Source organism: Ambystoma mexicanum, chromosome 11, assembly GCF_040938575.1.
Source record: "Ambystoma mexicanum isolate Mex_15411 chromosome 11, UKY_AmexF1_1, whole genome shotgun sequence".
Lineage (NCBI taxonomy): Eukaryota > Metazoa > Chordata > Amphibia > Caudata > Ambystomatidae > Ambystoma > Ambystoma mexicanum.
The window spans coordinates 1,457,476,297-1,457,499,306 of record NC_090934.1 but is presented as its reverse complement, the minus strand read 5'-3'; the positions used below and the strand labels follow the sequence as shown (position 1 = coordinate 1,457,499,306).

The 23,010-nt window shown below is 53.1% G+C and overlaps 1 protein-coding gene across 2 annotated transcripts in view; it reads left to right on the top strand.

The window, feature by feature from the left end:
* Positions 1-891: 891 nt before the first annotated feature.
* The window catches only part of SKOR1 (SKI family transcriptional corepressor 1), a 44,077-nt gene continuing 21,958 nt past the window's right edge, over positions 892-23,010 (top strand). For both annotated transcript variants that reach the window (XM_069625122.1, XM_069625123.1), the window contains exons 1-8: positions 892-1,070; positions 6,848-8,667; positions 13,714-13,816; positions 14,511-14,615; positions 15,191-15,262; positions 19,054-19,128; positions 19,549-19,623; positions 20,136-20,201. In XM_069625122.1, coding sequence (XP_069481223.1) covers positions 6,859-8,667; positions 13,714-13,816; positions 14,511-14,615; positions 15,191-15,262; positions 19,054-19,128; positions 19,549-19,623; positions 20,136-20,201 — 2,305 coding nt within the window. In that variant the 5' untranslated portion in view covers positions 892-1,070; positions 6,848-6,858. The remainder of the gene's footprint in view (positions 1,071-6,847; positions 8,668-13,713; positions 13,817-14,510; positions 14,616-15,190; positions 15,263-19,053; positions 19,129-19,548; positions 19,624-20,135; positions 20,202-23,010) is intronic.

The window sequence follows — 23,010 nt, the reverse complement described above, 5'->3', positions numbered from 1 at the left end:
GCCGATTCATGGCCTGTTTTGCACGGTTCAAAATGGCCTTGCACTGCTGAAAAGGGACTTTGCACTGGCGACACAAACCCCGATTCATGGAACTGGGCAAAGTGTATTTTTGCAGTGCAACGTCGGTGCATAGTCACTACATAGTCGTTTTGTACTGCAAAAATTACGTTGTACCGACGTTGCATTGCAAAAATATACTTTGCACAGTTCCGTGAATTAGGGTTTGTGTCGGCAGAGCAAAGCCACTTTTCAGCTGTGCAAAGTCACCTTGAACCGTGCAAAAAATGCCAGGACTCGAGCCCCATGGACCTCACAGACCGTTTTCCTATGGGATTGCGCCTTTATAAAAAAAAGCTTCTGTGAATCACAAGCAACAGTGCTTGGTATAAGAACTTTTAACCTGTCTGTAACCCACCCGATGTGTCCTCCCCAATGTAACTAGCGCCTAGATGCCATTGAGTTTTGTGCGCTTCAATAAAAACAAACAATAAATGTAAACATAAGATGACAGTTTTAGCCGAGAGCGTCACTGCACAGTTGATCAGGACCCACCACAGCCTGTGTGCACGCACCCCGTGCACGGCCCACATCCCTCCAGGTTCCACATTCCCAGGACACGGCGTCGCCACTCACCATCCGAGAGCCCCGTGCACTGGTGATGTCCCCTCCTTACACTTCCCCTGCTCTGAGATATCCCCCGCCCCCACCCTCTCCCCGAGCCGGCCCCCGCCTTCTTCTTAAAGAGAGCAGCCTGCATGGTGGCTGCCTCGCCGGCCCGGGATGAGTGACGTCCCAGAGGGCCCGGCAGGCAAAGAGTTAACGTGCATATGGCCGCGCTAAGTGGGAGCGCCTTCCCCATCCCTCGCCCTGTCACTGGATCATTGCAGACCATCCCGGGCACAGAACAGCTCCATCCCCAGCACCTGCCATGTGGCCGCTCTCAGGCTCGGACCCAGACTGCCCGGCCCGGTGCTAGCAACCGAGGATTGCTGCTGCCCGGACAGAACTTCTAGCGCCGTCTCCTGTGCCCTGCCGAGGGGCTGCCTCTCGTACCCGGGGGCACTAGCAAGGTAAGTGTCCGCCCCGCAGGCGTGCGTAGGGCGGCGCGGCACCTGCTGCCAGCGTGCGCCTCCGAAACCACTCTTTGGCGGGGTGAGACTTCAACGGCAACCTCGGCTTCCACCCCGACACCCAAAGCATTCCCGAAGGCCCCGCCGCACCCCCGTATCCGGGGGCCCCGCGTCTATTTCGCGTTATTGCCAGGAAAGCGCCTTAGCGCCTGATCCCTGGGAGATAAGCTCATTTCTGCGGCGGAAGGGTTAGAGGCTTAAGTGGCACCGTTAAGTAATCTTCCTGCCCAGTAATCTGCTCGAAGGGCATTATAAAGAGATGGACGTGGAGATGTTTACATTGCAAGACCGCAGGTTAGAGCAGCGAAATAAAAGTGCACGTGTAAGGCGCTTTACAACGAAACAAAGACGTGACTGAAAGCAGGTCCCCGCGGGTGGGGTCTGGAGCAAATGCCCCAGATGTCCCCGAGCCTCCGGCCGCCTGCCCCTCTGGGGGTTGGGGTGGTGGGGGGCTTCTGGCCTGATTTACAAGACGTGTGTCAAGGGGATTGCGCCATTGTAAAAGGCTTTGGTAAATCGGGCGCAGGGAGTTTAGTCAGGAGCGCGTTTCCGTGTTAGCCTCTTGGCGGCTATTCCGAGGGGGAAGTCCGTCTGCCATGGCGTTTATTTTGCGGACCCCCGCGAGTCTCCCCGGTCACCTCCTTGTTTCAAGCCTGCACTTATCAAAACAAACAAAAAACATATACCCTGACGGTCTTTTGGATAGCAAGCGCATGGCGCTGACGAAAACAGCAATAATAATTGCAGCTGTGTTACGACAGAGCCGGTTTCTAGGCGCTACTATAATGACACGAGGACTACCCAGCCGAGTGGTACCCCCGAAGATGAAATAGGAAGTGTGCAGAAATAAGCGATATTTGGAAAGCTGCGCTACTGCAAACAGTCCGTTCACGGGCAGAGAAGCATTACAAAAGGGTCCACGTTTGCCTATTCGCGAATGATTGTGAAACATGTAAATACATTTAAAAAATGAGTCGTTTTAGCATGCAATAATATAATTAAAAAATCGGAAATAAGAACGCCGTGTAGCGTCTCATTCTCCCAAGTTTTCGGAGCTGCTCTGGCGGGGTTGCTGCCAATGCGTGTAATGTTCTGTGGGAAGGGGAGGAGGCCTGGTTCGCGACCACTCTCGATTCTCGGAAAGCTGTCCTGTACCCAGGGAATCTACCATCAGCCTCTTTAAAGACCACCGCGACACACCTGAATGTGGGGTCGGGTCTGAGGGGCCACAGAGCCTCCTAGAATAATGATGTATTTCTTCGATAGCTCTCAGAGAAGAGGTTATTATCCCACAGAGGGTCTACTCGGTGTATAGGCCACGGGGCGAGCGCTTAGCTCACTGCCCTATCTGACAGGCTAACGGACCCGGTGGCCTTGTCGGTAAGGAAGGGAGACACCTCCCTAGCCAAGAACTCAGGAATATGGAGGCGGCACGGGAGGCTGCCCCGGGCCTGTACATATCTGCCCCCAGGATCCGGAATATTCCGATCACCCGTCCAACCCCCAACCGCCCGCCCCCTGGCCGCCATATTGAACACGGCCATTCTGATCCGCATGCTTTGTCACCTCGAATGCCCAAACACCCCGAGATTAATAAGAACAAGTCCCCCAATTGATACACTGCACCGGTTTTCCCGAGCTGGTCGTCTGGCGGACACCGGGTCATGTGCCCCCGGGACCCGCCTCACTTTAAGCCAGCGGGCGGCAGCGATTTATTGTCCCGGTCGATGTAGCCGAATTACCCACACTGAATTTCAGATTCTGGAATACTCGCAACGTCCGCGCCGCATTCCGTACATATATGACCCACCAGAACATTTAACTTGTGTCCAAATACTATAGCAAACCCAGAGACTTGAAGTTCGTGAATACGAACGCCTCAGATTCTCCAGGCCTACCCGTGGAGTGCCAATAACGAGCCCCCGCCCAGCCTTGGTTCCAAAGTGCTCACGTTGTCTCTCCTTCTCACAACTGGGGAGTGCGCCCGAAAGCGTGACCTAGTGGTGGGCACGGAGCTACCAGGGGCGCTGAACCCAGTTGCGCGCGCATCATTGAGCGTAGATGGCAATTTAAGGGAGGACACCAAAAAGTCTGGACTTCAGTGGTCGATGCCCTCTCAAGAGAGGCCCCGCCACCTGTACATGGGAGACACACAGCAAGCGATAGGCGCCTCACTGCAACATCCGGCACAGCACCGAGAATATGTAGGCTGCTTTAGCCTTAGGAATTAGGCCAAGACAAGTCTCTCACCAAACCATGAGGGGGGGTGGGGGCGTATCTCACATGTGATTCCCAGAATCTGAAACGGGGTTCACAGAAAGGGTGGAAGGGAGGGCCGCCAGCCCTAAAATGGATTTCACAGCCACCCTCGACGTAGGGAAGGCGCATTTGCCACACCTCGGCTAATGGTGCCCAACAATGAAGGGTGGCACCAGTCTGTAGCCTGCCATCTCTGCATGAGAAGAGCAACCCACTGAGCTATTTCCAAGACCTTGTAATCCCTGGTGCAGAGGAGAACATATAATGGATTTAAAGTAGAAATACACAACTATGACCGCATTATTTCTGGAACAATTTCTATGCAAATGACCGGAAACGTGTTGCCCTGCCTCGCGCAGAAGAGGGCGGCTATTCCTCAAGCCTGGCTCCTCAACCAATCAGCCCTCAACCCCACAGCGCGGGACTGGCCTTCCACTAGAGCCAACGTCTCAACCTCCACACTCTAGAAAAGAACGGGGGGCTTCTCTCGGACCACCGCAAGGAAGACGTATCCCCGGAAACCACCCGAATGCTGAACTCAGAGGCGCACATTAGCACGGATACTAATCCGAGGGCACCTTTCATACTCCCCCCACCCTTCATATGTCACCCCAACCAGCACACCCTCCACGACACCAGAGCACACCGCACGGTCGGCCCTCATAGGCTTAAACAACAGCATAAAAAGATCTCCCAACTATGAACAACACCCCCCCCCCCCCGCCCTCCTTTGAGCCCTACTTGACTCCCCCACATTAGGGGGGCAACACCGCACTGTCCGCTTTGCGATCTCCTGTCGAGGTAACACACGTCTAAACCACACAAAGGAACGTGGTACTTCCGACCTGCACCCGCCACACCGCAGTTTCTCATCTGTAGCCAGACCAAGAAAATGGCAGAGGGGTGCTTCACTATAAACTGGGGAGCAGTGTCTCTTTGCACTCTGAGAACTCGTGGCTGGCCTTCTTGGCCATGGTTGGTGTCTTACAGGGAGTACAGGGCAGAGCCCCGTGTCCTGTGCTGCCCCCCTGCCCCCCACAGAAAACTGAAAATCAGCCTCATTACCAATGATGGAGGCAGCCTCTTCAATGCTGCCCCCAGGATATGGCTCCATCGAGGGGGGCAACATATTAAGCTCGGTGCTCAGTAACTGGAAAGGGGGTGTGCTGCCATCACAAGAATGACATCTAAGAGCTGTCTTATACCCAGCACTTGAACACACAACACCCAAAGCCCGGGACGGAGGCTGTCAATATCAAGAGCTCCAGCCACGACATGGAACTGGGCACATTACAACTAACACGTATGGGCATGCAGTCTCTTGATCAGCAACCGGGCACGAGAGCTGCGCCTGTCAGCTGGACAGAGAGACGATGGCTCTGGCAGTATGGACTCCACAGCCAAGAATGCTATGGAGACCGTCTCACGGGTGCCAACAAGAGTCTAGACCTGGCCCCCTCACACCCATGAAACGGGCTGCCCTAAACTCTACCACCATGGAGCTTACACCCAATAGTGATGGGCATTGCGCTCGAGTTGGTCTGGACTTTTACCCCCACACGCCTAATAGTGAAGGGGGCGCCCTCTTCACCTCTCTAGCCTGGGCCAGGGTTTAGAGCTAGTCTTGCACCCAACAATGACCGAAGTGCCACTGGATGTGGTTAGCCGGGAAGTGCCCTGGAAAGAGGAGCAGGAAGGCGGGATGTGCAACTGCTGTCCTCTCACTCATGTGTGATGACTGCGTGTTGCCACGTGGATGATCCACGATGCGGAACTGGGGGCCCGCCAGATTAAGAATGGCAACGGAGTCCTAGACCCCTCCCTCCCTTTGGAATGCGCCTTCCATTATCTGGAAGTAGGGCGCACGAGCCACGCACGGGGTGAGATCGCTCGGGGTGCAAGTGGCTTAAGTCTGGGCAAAGCACTCGCCTAGAGGCGGCCGCAGCAACCATTCCACACTCTAGAACATCTCCTAGACACAGTTTGATTAGACAATGTCAAAATGCTGATTTCCAAAACCAAAGCACTCACAAACCGCCACACAACTCTTCAAATGTGAAGTCTTCCTAATGCATGTCTGTCAAACTGATAGCACCGTTTTTATTTTAAATTCTTAGCTTCTTTGTAGCGATGTGAAAATGCATGTATCCTTCAGCACGGCTGGGGCATTAAAATACACATTATACACAGACAATGATATTCTCTCCGATCGCCACTGTAAAAAAAAGCAATAGTAGCAATCAATTCTTTGGATAATAAAGCCAGTGTATGGGCTTCGATACAGCACGATAACTGCCAATGCTCTGATTAACAGCAAAACCGCCAATAACCGGGAGGAAAACGCAGCGCATTCACCGATAGTTGCTCGAGCATTGACTGGTAAAAGGGCTTTAGAGGATGTAGGACTGGGATGCCTTGAATGGGAAACCCAGTGGGTGAAGTCAACCTATATTATAAGACCATTGACCGGTAAAAGTATTTTACAGGCTGTAGGGCTGGGAGGGGCTTAGAATAGGAAAGCCAGTGACTCAAGTCAACCTATATTGATATGATATGATATTTTATGTATATCGCGCTCGTACACAAGTGTTTCAGAGCGCGACCAGGCGAAGGGAGAAGAGCAGGAGACAAAGAAAAAAAAGACAAAAAAACAACGATCTTACTAGGCCCAGTGACAATGAGAACGCGCAAGTGCATGGGAAAAGTGCATGGAAAGGGGGAGAAATTGGAAAGTGTGGAGCATAGGAGAGAACGAGAAAAAAATTATAATAATAAGTCAAATAAATAAATAAAGGTGATAAACAGTGGTAGTGCAGCTGGTAAATGACAAAGTGCTAGGTTAGTCAGATAGGGTGTATCTGATAAGTGCAGGAGTAGGGTGGCTGGGGGGCTGCATGGGTACAGATACAGGCCCCTAGTGCAGGGGGTGGCCCAGAGGCAGTGCAGGAGGGTGGCAGGGTGAGCAGGTACCTGGGCCCAGAAGACAAAGGGTGACCAGGTGCAGCATTGCTGAGAGAGAAAGCAGATCAGCAGGGGAGAAGAGGGGCAAAGGCAGAAGCGAAGAGGACGGTCTTGAGGACCTTCCGGAACCGTAGATGCTTCTCCTCCATTACTCGATCATTGACTGGTAAAAGTGCTTTACAGGATGTAGGACCAGGAGGCTTCGAATGGGAAACCCGGTGGGTGAAGTCAACCTGTATTTATGTTTTTCTCTAAAGATCATTATACCGTGCGAGGGTAGCTGGGTTTTTCAATGGGCCTCATTTAACAAAAATGTCCTCTAGTGCACCAGGGGTAAGGAGTCGAGTCATTGGTATCACACAGAAACAAGCTTCGTGTTTGAATAACAACTATTCTAAATATACTTTGTGATGCTTGCCTTGATGAGAACTATGACTTGTTGTGCTCCATGTCACCCGATGTTTCTTCAGTAAGTTGTGTATGTTTTCTCTTTGCAGGGTTTGCTGGGATGGAGGCCATCACCCCTCAGCTGGGAGCTGGCAGAGAGGTGGCACCGGGAGGCTCTCCTTCGTCCCCTGCCTCCAAGCAGGAGCTGCATCCATACTCCAGCAACCTGAAGCCAAACCAGGTGGGCGAGACCTCCCTGTACGGCGTCCCGATCGTGTCTCTGGTCATCGATGGGCAGGAGAGACTGTGTTTGGCCCAGATCTCCAACACTCTCCTCAAGAACTATAGCTACAACGAGATCCACAACCGGCGGGTGGCCCTGGGCATCACCTGCGTGCAGTGCACCCCCGTGCAGCTGGAGATCCTGCGGCGTGCCGGGGCCATGCCCATCTCCTCCCGCCGCTGCGGTATGATCACCAAGCGCGAGGCGGAGCGCCTCTGCAAGTCTTTCCTGGGGGAGCACCGGCCCCCCAAGCTGCCCGAGAACTTCGCCTTCGACGTGGTGCACGAGTGCGCCTGGGGCTCGCGAGGCAGCTTCATCCCCGCGCGCTACAACAGCTCCCGCGCCAAGTGCATCAAGTGCGCCTACTGCAGCCTCTACTTCTCGCCCAACAAGTTCATCTTCCACTCGCACCGCACGCCCGAGGCCAAGTACACGCAGCCGGACGCCGCAAACTTCAACAGCTGGCGGCGGCACCTGCGGCTCAGCGAGCGCACGGCCACGGAGGAGCTCAGCCACTCGTGGGAGGACGTCAAGGCCATGTTCAATGGTGGCACCAGGAAGCGCACCTTCTCCCTGCACGCGGGCAGTGCTGGCAGCGGCTCCAAGGGCGCAGGAGGGCACGCGCAGCACCACCACCACCACGCCCACCACCCACATCATGCTGCGCCGCAGCCACATCACCACCCAGCACACGGCCTGCACCCGCCGCCCACCTCTGGAGACCTTCCACCCCCCAAGACTCTGCGCTGCTCTTCCGCAGAGGATGAGCGGCCTGCCCCGGCCTCTGCCCCCGCACCGTCTTCCTCGGCTGGCCTGCGGCCTTACCCAGTCATACCCGTGCCCAGCAAAGGGGGCTTTGGTGTTTTGCAGAAGATCCCCCCTCCGCTCTTCCCGCACCCCTATGGCTTCCCAGCCTTCAGCCTCTGCCCGAAGAAAGACGAGGGCAGTGGACTTGGGGATCCTGGCAAAGCGAATGGGGGCAGTGGTGGGGGAGCTGGTCTGCCAGGCATGTTCTGGCCAGCAGCCACTGCCAAAGATGCGCTGTACCCGCCATTTCCAATGTTCTGGCCGGCAGCAGCGGGGGCCCTGCCCTATCCCATAAAGAGCGCTGTGGGGCGGGCCCCAGAGACAGCAGCAGGTGGGGAAGAGCCAAGTGGCCAAAATACCCCCAAGGAGGCTGGGGATGGCGACTCCAGAACAGAGGACGACCTGCAGCGCTCTGGAGATGAGGATGTGGGGAGTGGGCCCCCGCCACCTCTGACCCCACGCAGTAGACTGAGCTACATATCTGCCTTCCGGCCCGTGGTGAAGGACGCAGAGAGCATTGCCAAGCTCTATGGCAGCCGGGATCTGCCCCCGATGTACGGAGCCCGTGGCGGCTACCTATCCCCGGACCCTCTGCTCAGCGAGGGCGAGAGCCTCCGCTCGGCCTCGCCGGACCTGCGGTCTGCCTCCCCCAGCACCGACCTGCGCTCGGCCTCCCCTGGCACTGACGTGGACGTGGAGTCCAACCGCTTCCCGGACGAGGACGAGGAGGACGAGACTGAGGAGGAAGGCAAACTGGGCCGCAGAGACCAGGACGTGGCTGCTGAGGCGGAGGGGGACAACGCCTGCCCGGAGGAGCCCAGACCAAGCCCAGGATACCAGGTGAGGGGGCAGGGACGGGGGCACCACATGACCACACATGTGTGTGAAAAAAAACACTCGCTGCACTCAGCCGACCCACCAGAGATGTATGCGCCAGGTATTATAGCGCTGCGAAAAATGCAGCAAAAGCGTTATCTGTGCTTAAATAAACTAATGATTCAACGAGCACTTTGCTTCCAAAACAACCTCACAGCCAGGACCCACAGCAACATACAGCATTTCTTATTCGGTGTGCTTTTTAAAAAAATGTATTTAATGCATTTATTTTGTATTTAATTTTAGCTTTTGCTAACAATCTAGCCTTTGCATATATATAACAGATGAAAAAAATCGAGGTAAAATAATAATGTTGTATACCATAAAACAAGACCGTTTTTCTCTCATGTTACAAAACACAATGAATGATAAGGCAGTGGGTATGGCCGTAATAACTGGAAATGTGTGTTTGTTGTTTTGATTGTAATCGATAAGCACAAGATACTCTATGAGGAACTCTGCAGGCCACTTTAATGGGATGCACAAAAGGCCCACAGCTCCAATACAACCTTTAAGGCACGGTTTACAAAAATGGCTTCAATGGGACTTGCCCATTTGAAAACATTTGTGTAAGAGCGTATTTGGCTTCAGCGGAGAAACGCACTCCGCATCTGCACGCTGTGGAAAGCACCGTAAGTGGCATGGGTAGGCTGCCACCAAGGGCTGGCGTGGGTGTTTACAGAGTCACAGATTACCCGTGCCTATGTTTCAATATATTAACTATTGGAGATAATTGTCTGCCATTAACAGGTTGACATGATATATCTGTCATGTGAATATTGTCTTCTTGTATTAGTGTTCTGGTTTTAAAATAAATATTTCCACTACTTTCAAATTGTTAAATGAATTAATTTCAAAACACAACTATGTTGGTCAAAGCAAAAACTCATGGAAAAACTATTACCAGAAAAGGATAAACATCAGTTATACAAAGGCAACAGTTAGAGTTAGTCCCTTGCAATTAATAACAATGATACTAACACTTATCGGTGTATTTAAGAACATTCAGACTTTGAAGCTCATCTAAAAGCATCCAATAGAGAAGAAGAAGAAGGTTTGCCAAGTTGTCGCCTCGCACGACACTGGAAATGTGCTCGCTTTAGACGGGCAGTTGCTTCCCAGTGCAGAGCTGATTGGCTTCAGAACGGGTGCTCCGAAAAGCCGCTGGCGTTATAACACGGCGAAGGACACGTTTACTAGCGTGCACGCAACCGGCGGGGAACACGGCGTTTACATGTTGCTAGACTGGCCGCACTTTCCCCCGGATGCACACGCCCCTTCAAATGAACTCTGGGAAAACTGCAAACCGGGGTTCGCCGCTCGTTTAGGCTAGCATAAGCTGTTGCGTGCATTGCCTGCGCATGAAGTCACATCACAGCTAAGCAAGAGAAGGGGTCACAGCGGCCCTTCCTGTGTGGCAAGTGCCAGTGTTTGTGTTCTCCCGGGGTTGTAATCTGGGTCTGACATATTGCAGTTGCTATAAGGAGCGGGACCTGTGTCCACGAGCGCCTCGCAATAAGTAGAATAAAAGGAAGGCGCGGATAACACGACACCGAACGCGCACGAATTTCCGAGAGTCCGCGGATTGCCGGCGTGCAAACAGAATGAGGTGCGTGTGGGGTTATCCTTGTGATGCGATGGAGAATCTAAACGTATTCAGCTATAGCAAAAAAAAGTGTGCAGCACAAAGGATTATGGGAAAAGACATAACATGTGCTCGGATAAAATAAAAACAAGACCAAGTGGGGCCTGATTTACAAACTGGAATACGTTTTGGAAATCCAGCCCCGGGTCGTCATAGTGCACGCACGCCGTAGTCCTTCCATCTTCAAGCAATAACACCTGTATTTGCTGCACACTGTATGTACCGAGAAAGGGTGAAGGGTGAGCCGTCTTCTCTTGTTATGCGCAGGTAGGGGTGAGCGCGTAACCCTGGCTGGCTTGCAAAAGTGGCCTTCCATTGCTTCCTTCTCGCTTGACACAAGGATCCGGCGCCAAAGAAAGCTTGAAGGCAGACACGATAGGAAGCTATCGACTAGTCCCCGAAGAGAGCCTCCGCAAGGGCGTGCCTGGCACGTGTAGGATTGGGGGCAACAGCGAGCCCGAGCGAGGTGTTGCAAAGTGAGCTCCTTCTGCTGCATTGGATGGTGGGGGGGGGGGGGTATTAGATTACCCCCTAAACCCAGAGTAAAGAAACGCCGGCAATATCTACAGGAGCCAGGACAAGTATTTCCGGCCCGAGACAGCATGATGAACACGCAACTACAGGGACATCCTTTGGTCCAAACATGAGGGTCATTCCTTGTGCACTGTTGCGTGCAGCATCGCTCTTCACGTGTAAAGCCAAGACGTGTGTGAGGGAAGGCTCCTAATACTGACTGCCGCAGCCCACCTAGGCAAAAGTGCAGGAGCACCTGGGGTCAAGTGGCTCAAGACAAGACAGGGCAATGGGCCAAGCACAACCGATTATTTCATGACCTTTACTGAACGGCCTCGTCCGTCTAAATAAGGTCAGGGCTGCTGCTCACGGCAAACGCAGCTCTGGGCATGTGGGTTATGGCATGTAACTGGGTCATGATACCAACCTGCAAGTTACACGCGGATCTCTGCGGTGCTAGCCCGGGTTGCAGCCGGGTGACAGGCTGCACTATAAACACAAGGACCTTGCTGTATTAGTTGGACGCAAATGTCTGTGAAATCCCATTGAAGCGTGTTGACACTTATGTTGAGTAATGGGACACACGCGTCCGTCTGCTTTGATGCCCACCTGCGACTGGCCTTCACGGTCTCGGCTGCACACTGCTGTCTACAGGGCGATGCCCTGGCTCACGTGTGCCACCCTGGAGCCTGACTCTCACCCATGCGCGCGTAACTTCTCCGGAATACGGGAGCATTGAGTTCCACGCCCAGGAGTGGTGCCCCGGGGCACGTCCAATCTATCAGTGTGTGGGGCAGAGAGGAGCGCCGACCTTTGAAGCCTTGTCGATGAGCTATGTGCTTTATATCAGCAATAACCCAAAGTGCACGTAGACAGCCATCTGGATGCGCGAGTGGCAGGTGTTGGCACGTCGCAAGTGCCCGCGACGCTGCGCGTGGCACAGCAACTCGCTGCATTATCCAACTTACAAAGCAATCAAAAAGTCGCGCAAACATCAAAGGCCTGCCAATATTTGAAGTGTTATGTCATGTTTAATTAAAGGTGTATTCGCTGTGCAGGGGAGAGCACCCGGTGGGCCGGGCTAATATGAAAAGAGCGTTTCCAGGCAGGCAGTGCCACCGGGTCAGAGCAGAGGGCAGCGGGTACAGAAGCCCCTCCCAGCCAATAGCCCCTGTAGCCCCTGGTACGCTAGGTGCCCAGGCTGGGCGGGGGCCGTGGGGGCAATTTAACCCTAGCTTCTGCAATGCCCTTACCGCAGTTGGGGCCTGATTCGCGAACATGTTTTCAATGGGACACGTGTGTTAATCGGGACCTTAGGCCACGAGGGAAATATACAGAGCCTTCGGGCACACCGCTTCCCCGGCTCCACACCAGAACCCCTGGTGCCCGGAGAGGGCAAAGGTCAAAGTGCCCCAGCACCCCTCGGAAAATAGAAAGGACACGGCTCAAGAAATCCCAGGACGCTCTGCACCCTAGGCGGCCCCTTGCGCCCTAGTGGCAGAGTCGCGAAATAGCAGCGGTCAATACGCACCTCTCGGCGTGTGCAATGAAAACAACTTGCTGGACTCGTGAATGAAAATGAGGTGCAAGTTAGCGACAAACCTTCATTGGGGAATGGGGGTGGCACATTAAAAGCGACGTTTTTGGCAATTGGGAGGATTCGCTTTAGATCAAAGTGAACTCATTAATACGCCCTTACATTTTATACATGTATTCATGACTTATATCAACCTCTTCCAGTTCTTTCTGCCTATTCGGGAGTTGCGGGGCCGGGGGGGCGGAGGGTTCCCCGAACTTCACCGAACTACGAGGACAATTCACACATTTACAAACACCGTGTATTTTGCGCAAGCACCGCAATATTTAGATACGCATTAAAATATTATATTTACATTTTTAATAGTCTAAATGTGTGTGTATGGTTGCATTTTTTAGCCAGATATCCGTTTTTTATTTTTGTTATTTGTGTTATAATTTGTAAAGTAAGTCTCAACAATAACAGAATGTAAAATGTGTCATATATGAGCATTCATTTTATGGAAACCTTGGGAAACAGGTATTGCTGGGGAGGGCGAAACGACCCCCCAAGCCCCACGTGATGACGCCGGTCACACCTGCGGCGGCGGGGAGCTGAATGCCCAGGGTAAGCCCCGCATCGGAGACCCGTTGCCGAACGTTAAAGATATGCCCCATGAACACGTGGACGCAGCTGAACTGAAAGCCCGAAAGCGCGCAATTGTAGAGCGCGTTTGTAATGTTAAAATGCCGAGCGCAGGATAGTCCTAATTATTATCTTTAATCTCGGGGCTCCGGGTGTGCTGATAAATGATATGCTTAATCCTTTGTGCGCGCCGCTGGAAGGGGCTTGTGAATGGCGTCAATATGCAAGGGAAATATGGGGCAATTTGGACATGAAAGAAAGGCCCCCTGAACTGCGGGAACGGCTCCGAGTAAATATTTTCCCCGCCTGCGAGTTAACATCTCCAGGCGCAGAGTAGCGCCGCCACTTAACCTGATTAGAGTCGCGGCGCCCTTTCATGTGTCTGAAATTACCCGACTGGGGCTTTTACTGGGGCCGCCGCCTCTAAAAAGCTCCCGCTCTCATTTTAATAGGGGCAATTTTCGCTCAAGCACCAACAATTACATCTAATACACCGGTTGTACTGGAGTGCTACGCGGATGACAAAACCTACCCACAGAGCTTTCTCTGCACCCCCACAGAACCCACCCATACCACCCCCACCCTGCCACGTGTGCCCATTTGCTCTTTCCAGATAAACAGACGTGTTTCTGCAGACCTTGGTGCCGCCTGTACACTAACCCACCGCGCCTCCTTGTGCTTCCCTCTGCAGGTGTACCCCCAGGACAGAGATCCGGAGAACAGCATTACCAACAGGTCGCCCCCACCTCTGGGGGCCGCCGCTGCCGCCTACCTGGGAAACCCCGAGGCGACCGGTAAGTGCCCACAGCTTGCCAATCTGCGCTGCCAGAAATCCAAGGATTTAGGACAGTCTCGCCGCCTGCACAATTACGACTGGAGATGTTTATAGCGCCAACCCTAACGCGCCACCTCGCAATGACACGCATGCACGCGCGATTTCAGCCAGGAATGCGGGCAATAATTGCTCTTGTTGCAGGCAGTGTGGAATCGGAGGCGACAGGCCCTACTAGCGCTGGATGCTTTGCGGGGACTTTAGGGCCTGCTTTGCAATGCGGTTTTCAATGGGATTGGGTCATTGTAAAACGCTTTTGTAAATCAGTCCTGGTGGTTTGCTGCTCACCTTGCGCTTTTAGGCATGAAGTTGCGTATAGCGCTTACGCACCTCGAAGCACCGTAGCGCCCATTTCCATGAAATGAGTATGCATTTTGCAGCTCCCCTATTTTCCGTGCGCTGTGGTCTGGTTCCTGGCGCCGACATTAAGGCGCCGCACATGTCATACACATGTGTATTACAGCACAGCGTTCTAGGGTCTCTGGGCCTGTGGGGTCGGGTTCAGGCGCCGAAGTTAAGTATGAAATCCTGGGCAGTAACCTCGCCCAGACTCGGGGTCCCCAAAGCCCATGCAGGGGGTGCTTGCCCTTAATTCTGTATGCATGAATCGCACCATGGCCCCACTGAGAGCCGAACATCTGTGTGTTTCCCGCCAGAGACGGAGGACAGTCATTCGGCGGGAGAAGATGCGGAGCTGCGAAAGTCCTTTCAGGAGCAGCGGGGCCACGTTGCACAGCCGAGCCCCCGAAGCCCAGAGAGAGGTGAGCCACTCAAAAGCCCGCGACATGGAGCATGGCGCTTAGGCATAGGCCGCTCGCAATGCCATGCACTTTCTTTACCTGGCATCCACTCCACACTCCATCTCCACTGGTCTCCCTGCACCAGGACCCAGTTAACAGAGGAGTGGAGGGAGGGGGAGGGGGGGGCTGGAGGGAGTGTAGTGAAATGAACCTATATATAATACACGCTTGACAGCACTATTCACAAAGGAAAGCGTGTGAATTAAATCACCCATAAAAAGGGTGTCCCCTTTAGCTTGAAGATTTCTCCAAATGAATATTTCGCTCGTTTGCTGCCTTGCCGTTCCGCCGGCCTGCCGTTATTCTCGGCGTTTTGCTGTCGTTGGTAGGGGGTGGGGGTTTCCAGATATTTGAACAATTTCTCGTCCCTCCTTGTATAGTTTGTTTCCGCCTCATGGCGTAGGTTCGTTGGGTGGGTTACACTAACTCACGGCAGCAGCATCGTGCTTGAATAATGTAATAAACCAACAGCATTGCTTTTGTCTGAGGGACTCTCCTAATACTGTCTGCCCTCCGCCCCCTGCCCCCCTTCACAGGTGAGGATGGGGGTCGACTCGAGCATCCCGGCACCCACGTGGTGGAGAGAGACATCGAAAACATGGCAAAAGGTGAGATGCGCCCCCGTTTCCTTATGCAGATGGCGGCGTATTTATTTTCAGGATTTTGGGGGGGGCGGGGGGAGGGCTCTCTAAACTCGGCTGTTCTGCAGTCACGCGCCATTCGTGTTTTGTTATTGGGGCGTGTTTCAAGTTTACATGCATGTAATAATGTAAATAAACACGGATTAAAATATGCCAAACATACGGAAATACTGGCTAAAATACCCCCCCTAAGCAATGCACATGGGGAAAATTAACCCAACAAGTAAAGAATCTCCCGGCCCTGCATTTGAACCTATCAGTGCAGTTCTGAGTACACAGGGTCTGATTTACCAAGCGGGTTTCACTGGGAGTGAGCTATTGTTAAACGCGTGTGGAAATCCGGTCGATACTGTCCCTGGGGGCAACATATTCTTGGGGATGGGGTCCAGCTGGCCCCTACGCCCTGCACGCCACAGGGCACCTGCCTGCATCTTCCTGGGGATGGGGCTCGGCAGGCCCCTACGCCCCGCACCCCAGGGCGCCCCTGCCTGCATCTTCCTGGGTTGGGGCCCGGCAGGCCCCTACGTCCTGCACCCCACAGGGCCCCTGCCTGCATCTTCGCGGGGATGGGGTCCAGCAGACACCCACTCTGCCTGCATCTTCCTGGGGATGGGGTCCGGCAGGCCCCTGCACCCCACAGGGCCTTTGCCTGCATCTTCCCGGGGATGGGGTCCAGCAGACACCCACTCTGCCTGCATCTTCCTGGGGATGGGGTCCGGCAGGCCCCTGCACCCCACAGGGCCCCTGCCTGCATCTTCCCGGGGATGGGGTCCAGCAGACACCTACTCTGCCTGCAACTTCCTGGGGATGGGGTCTGGCAGGCCCCTACACCCTGCACCCCACGGGGCCTCTGCCTGCATCTTCCCGGGGATGGGGTCCGGCAGGTACCTATACCCTGTGCCCCACGGGGCCTCTCCCTGCATCTTCCTGCGGTTGGGCTCCGGCAGGCACATATACCCTCTGCCCCACGGGGCCTCTGCGGTCCGGCAGGCACCTATACTCTGTGCCCCACGGGGCCTCTGCCTGCATCTTCCTGAGGATGGGGTCCGGCAGGCCCCTACACCCTGCACCCCACGGGGCCTCTGCTTACATCTTCCTGGGGATGGGTCCGGCAGGCCCCTACACCCTGCACCCCACGGGGCCTCTGCCTGCATCTTCCCGGGGATGGGGTCCAGTAGACACCTACTCTGGCTGCAACTTCCTGGGGATGGGGTCTGGCAGGCCCCTACGCCCTGCACCCCACAGGGCCCCTGCCTGCATCTTCCTGGGGTTGGGCTCCGGCAGACACCTACTCTGTCTGCATCTTCCTGGGGTTGGGCTCCGGCAGACACCTACTCTGTCTGCATCTTCCTGGGGATGGGGTCCGGCAGGCCCCTACGCCCTGTGCCCCACAGGGCCTTTGCCTGCATCTTCCTGGGGATTGCATCTGGCAGGCCCCTACACCCTGCACCCCACGGGGCCTCTGCCTGCATCTTCCTGGGGATGGGGTCGGCAGGCCCCTGCACCCCACAGGGCCTTTGCCTGCATCTTCCTGGGGATTGCATCTGGCAGGCCCCTACACCCTGCACCCCACGGGGCCTCTGCCTGCATCTTCCTGAGGATGGGGTCCGGCAGGCCCCTACACCCTGCACCCCACAGGGCCTCTGCCTGCATCTTCCTGGGGAAGGGGTCCGGCAGGCCCCTGCACCCTGCACCCCACAGGGCCTTTGCCTGCATCTTCCTGGGGATTGCATCTGGCAGGCCCCTACACCCTGCACCCCACGGGGCCTCTGTCTGCATCTTCCTGGGGATGGGATCTGGCAGGCCCCTGCACCCGGCACCCCACAGGGCCTTTGCCTGCATCTTCCTGGGGATGGGGTCCGGCAGGCCCCTGCACCCTGCACCCCACAGGGCCTTTGCCTGCATCTTCCTGGGGATTGCATCTGGCAGGCCCCTACACCCTGCACCCCACGGGGCCTCTGTCTGCATCTTCCTGGGGATGGGGTCCGGCAGGCCCCTGCACCCTGCACCCCACAGGGCCTTTGCCTGCATCTTCCTGGGGATTGCATCTGGCAGGCCCCCACACCCTGCACCCCACTGGGCCTCTGCCTGCATCTTCCTGGAGATGGGGTCCGGCAGGCCCCTGGACCCCGCACCCCACAGGGCCTTTGCCTGCATCTTCCTGGGGATGGGGTCCGGCAGGCCCCTGCACATCTTCCTGGGGATGGGGTCCACTTTAGCCTTCAGGCGGACTGTGGCTGTTCCTAGAAAGGTACTCTCTCCCGCTTGCTATGCTAAAGTGCCCGCCACCTCCTGGGGCTGCCCCTTGAGGGGCGCTCTCCCCTTGCCAGGCTCAAGCGCCCGCCACCTCTTGGGGCTGCCCCTTGCGGGGCGCTCTCGCCAGGCTCAAGTGCCCGCCACCTCCAGGGGCCCTGCGGCTGCCCCTTGAGGGGCGCCCAGACCCCGTCCGCTGCTGCCTTGATGGATTTGTTATGGCTAATAAAGCGGAATAAACGACTCCATGAATACATCTGTCGCAGCCGCTGAGTCCTGCTAAACAGGAAGTGGCACATGTAATTGGCATGTAAGAATGGCCGGGCCCGTACACATGGAGGGCGGCTCTCTCGCCGCCCTACAGTAAACGGTGTGCCCCCGGCCAGCCCCAAGTGAAAGCCTGGTGGGCTCACGTTGTGTTTTATTTTTAGCGCGAGTGATGGAGCGCCTGCGGGCGCGCAGCGATAATTAATCTTCCCTCTGCTCTGCGCGCAGGCAGCAGCGGCTGCCACTCCAACGAGGGAGACTTGCCAGGGCATCTCCCCCTTCTGGGCGACAGCTTTGGTGTGGGGGCCCATTTTAATATGATCTCTGCCCCTCCCCCTTGCTTAAAGTGGAAATCAGGCACCCGTGGGGTGCATTTATTATAATTGAGACAAATAACTACAGCCGGGGGTAAATAGCCGCTGATTATCCGGGCTTGCCAGTAGAGAGCTGTAACACCAAGTGTCCATTGAGAAGCTATATAGCCTTCTTTGTATGGAAGGTGATAGATAACACGTCTGTATAGGCCGGGGAAATGAAGGCCTGAAGGGCTACAACAAACGTAGCTTGTAATGCAAGTGCTTCAAAGTGCACATTTAAAGCCCCAGAAAGTAAAATAGAAATGGCCGTGTTATAAGACTGGCTGAAAACATGGGGCAGTTCCTGGGGGCCCTCCTGAGACTGAGGCCCCTTTCACCTGAAAAATGTGATAGGCCCTGTCGCCGTCTCTGCTTCGGGGTGTTTCTTCTATGGACTGATATTAGAAGGCCATGTGCGTGCTGGAGGCTTTTTGCCAAGAGGGGGGGGGGGTAATTGGCCGTATTTCGCCCATGTTCCCAATTCTGACCACCAGTATTGGGAATTTGTGCCTATAACTGCAAAAAACAATAACTGCAAAACACATTAGTGCGGCTCGTTGTGTTATATGACGAGAAAGGAAACATTCCAAATCGATTACAAACGCAGTTGAAAGAATAATGTATGTGCATAGCAAGGTTAAATGAGAGCAAGGCACAGGCCGTGCCTGCAGGGCGCCTGCCCGATTTGCACTAACGCCTGTGTAATCTGCAAGCCTAGGCCTGATTTACTAAACCGTTCAAAATACGCGCAAAGTCCGCCCGATATCTGCGTGTCCTCCGGCAGGCGGTAAATGCACTGTCTCGGCGCTCGCGCGTGTACGCCCTCCTTACTGGGGCTCATTGTAACTTTCGTCTTTTGTCTTCCGTTTTTTCTCTGAGCAGACGAGTTGCAGAAACTCCTGGTGGAGCAAATGGACCTTCGGAAAAAACTAGAACGGGAATTCCAGAGTCTGAAAGGTACATATCTCGTGCTACCCCGGCCAGACACACGGAGCAGGGAAGTGACCCCAAACTAGTACTGGTTACCCCAAATTATTAAATGATTATAGTGTCGCAGGCAGAAACGACTTATTGCTGTCCAATCTGAAAAGGTAAAACGTATATCTTTTAATGTGTGCACCAATCGGGTGCAGAGAAATATGTATTACAAAAACATGTCTGCTTTATAGTGAAAATATATTGGACACCCTTATAAACAGGCTCCCACTGGGAATGGGGCTTACTTTTTTACTCCCACAACAATCATAGTACTCAAAAAAAAATAGTGAGTGAAATACTTGCACCTCCAAATCTTAACTAGAGCGCCAGTAATGATACTAATGATTGCAATCATTGAGGCCAGAGAAGCAGGCTCACCGCTGCCTTCACTCCCCGCAGATAACTTCCAGGACCAGATGAAGAGAGAGCTCGCGTACAGGGAGGAAATGGTCCAACAGCTGCAGATTGTCAGAGGTAAGTGAACCAAGCCAGGTTGGGTGGAGAAAGAGGGGGGCTGGCTTCCCTCTCTAATTTTGTCGATGTAACTGATAGTCGTTTAGGTTTAAATGGAAGGTAATTTAACAATTATTTGTTTATTTAATATCCTTTGTACACACTGCGATTAGCCCCAGAATGGCGAGTAAATCCGGCAAAGGGCTGCGAGGCATCGTTACCAAGGAGTGATTAGGCTCCCTCACACAGCTTTTTCCATGGGTTTCTAAATTAAAAACCGAGGCGTAAAATTACCTGAGTGGTAATGCCCAAGTTTGCTTTAATTTTGCTGCCTTCCATCTGCCTTAAAGCGCAAATCCACAGCATTTGCTTCCCACTGTAATTCAATCATAACAAATTGCACTCTCCTCCTTTCACTTGGAGTTGTTTTTTTTGTCGTTGCTTAAATGCTTCTGATTAAAACAGGATGCGTCCCTCAATATGAATAAAAGAAGACCTCTGGGTCTGCCCTGCTTTCTTTCTTTTTCTCGCAGACACTCTCTGCAACGAATTGGACCAGGAGAGGAAAGCTCGCTACGCCATCCAGCAGAAACTAAAAGGTATTTTCCTGCACTCCTCAAGGAAGCGCTATGATGTTTCGCTGACCAGAAATCACAGCGCACTTTGCATGTATAATAACTTCAGGGAGGGGCGGATGCACGCACCCAGTGCAAGGTTCCTGCTAGGGATTCACGCCCCCAATATTAGCCGTGTCGCCGATCCTTTAAGATCTATCGAACGCTTTCTGCTATGCTTAAAAACAAGGCTTCGTAGCGCTGTAAAGAAACTGTGTTTTTATTAACAAACATAAATAGTACTTATTTCTCTATATCGAAAGGAAGAGGCAGAGGGCCTGGTTCACAAAGCATTTATAAAAACGCGATGTGAATCAAGGCCACAATGTGACCTGCTAAAATTCAGCATGAGACGTGTAAGCTGCGGGGACATTTCTGCAGCCGGTGCTTTGACTCAATGAGACGCCTTACAGCAGCGAAGATGCTGACAAATACTCGAAAGTACGCGTTGGTTTACTGAGCTCTTCGAACTGATAAAACAGTAAAAAGTCAGAGAGATACAATAAGAGGGGTCCGCAAACTTTGTCTCTCCAGATGTGTTGCACTATCGTGGGCGCTGTAGTCCAAAAACCTCTGGAGAGCCACAGGCTGCAGACCCCTCCAACAGCAGATGGACACATCTTTATTTCTTGTAAAACCACATTTGGGACAAAGGAAAATTGGCATTACACACCGTAATAGAAACCTTGATCAAATTGCACATGGGCACGCTGCAGAGATTGTGCATAGGGGCGGACTGTGACAAGAAATAGGCCCGGACACCAAAGAAAAAGGGACCGACCTCTCGCCCAAACAAGTGGCCCACCCTTCGCCTCACGACCCTTGACCTCTGTTGACATCAATGGAAGTGATATCATTTGACCCCACCCGAAAGTGACATCCCGGGAAGCGATGAAACACAACCTTTCACCCCTTGACAAAACAGGAAGTGGCATCAAATAGCATTGTGCCTAAGTACACTACGAAAAATATGCTTATGATTTCTCTAATGTGATATATATTTCATACAAGAATGGATCACCATATGTATCATTAATATCTGTGTGTATAGATCCATATTGGCAAATTACTGTGAATGCAAGCAGACGACCAAGGCCAAATGATAATATGCTATTGTATAGCTCTTAGCTTCAGCTCTTTTTTATAGAACAAATATACATACAATATCACCCAACCTTCGTTGGTACTCATTTATCGACCTCAGAAGGATGAAAGGCTGAGATGGCCTTGCTGGGATTCAATCCTGCAACCTGCAGATCACACACACATCGCAGCAGTAAGCGCTGAACCCACTGAGCTATCATACCGGCTATACTAAAATTAGCATTTTTGAAAAAAAATGGTATTACTTGATTCAATTGTTAAAACAAAAAACAATTTTTACAAGATTCCTTGTCAAGAATCGATCTCTCAGTCTGGAGTCTTTGCAATAAGTCCTGATCGAACCAGCCTCCACCGTCCAGAGGAGAAATGTGTTCCCCTCATGCGCATTTGTTCTGTAGTAAATACCATTAAACTGGTAATTGATATTTAACAGCATACCAGTTAAATTAATCTGCATGTGTGGTGCAAAGCTGGCCGCATGCTGCAGCAGCATGTGAATGATGCATGCATCATGCATGCAAATCAATCATCAAAGCAAGGTAACATGTGTTACCTTGCTTGCATGAATTATGCCCTTGCAGGTGCTTTTTGTTTGTTTGAAAAAAAAAAAAAAGGGTTTATTTCCCAAACTTATTTTTTTCTTTCAAACCGGCCCAGACGGGGGCAGAAACCGGCCTCCAGGGAGTACACATGATTTCGGCCCAGCCATGGGTTCGAGTGGCAGATGAGCCAATCCGACCCTGGGCCAACGGCCTACATGTACTTTCCACCGCCATTGACAGTTAGGAAAGCACCTTGCTTGCTATTTTACCGCCATCAGTGTTGCACGTTCCACTCAATGCACATGGCTCGGGCTTCCTGAAAGGCGCTTTTGCACACGCCTTAATTGCTGAGGTGCGTTACCCTATTTGAGACTCCTTACTTTGTGTGGAATAGGTTTAGATAATAATAATGATATTGTTATACTTTGTTATTTATATAGCGCTTTTATCCAACGCGATTTACATTGGACATATTTACATACATTTGTATTATTATCAATACCCAATCGAAATTGGATAACTCGAGTACTCTGGGTCAAAGGTAGACCACTGCCCAGACACCCACATATCAGCATAACGTAATATAGAAACCAGACCACCTGTATGATTTGGCTGTGGCTGTACTCGGCTCAATTAACTAAGTTGACTGCAGTCCTTGGCAGTCATTCCACGCTTTCACAGAAGAGTCTGCTGTTGCTCTCTATTACTTGTGGGAGGACCCATTAAAGCCCTACAACCACCGTGGAGCTGTCCACAGAGGTGACCACAGTCCTTGGCAGTCCCTGGAAAGTCAATGGAGCCGGCATCGCCCGACGCGGACACTTTCACGAGGAAACCCACGATGGGAAGCAAGCCGGTGTACGACGCTGACGGGCGCCGCCTGAGAAGCTATCACCCTTGCATGGAGAAAAAATGACCGGCCCATGCGTGAAGTAAGCTTCGCTCCATTTCTGATTCCACCACTGGTTCGACGCAAATGCTTCAGCAAGCAGTCGATCCGTCGCATCAGGAAGATATTTCCACGCCTATGCCTATTCGAGGGGAAGCAGGACTGGAATCCCGCAACCTCCCCGCTATGGAGACCGCAGTTGCAAAATGCCTGGCCCCAGCATCCACCTGTGAGGCCCAGCAAAAACCATCAGACCCAC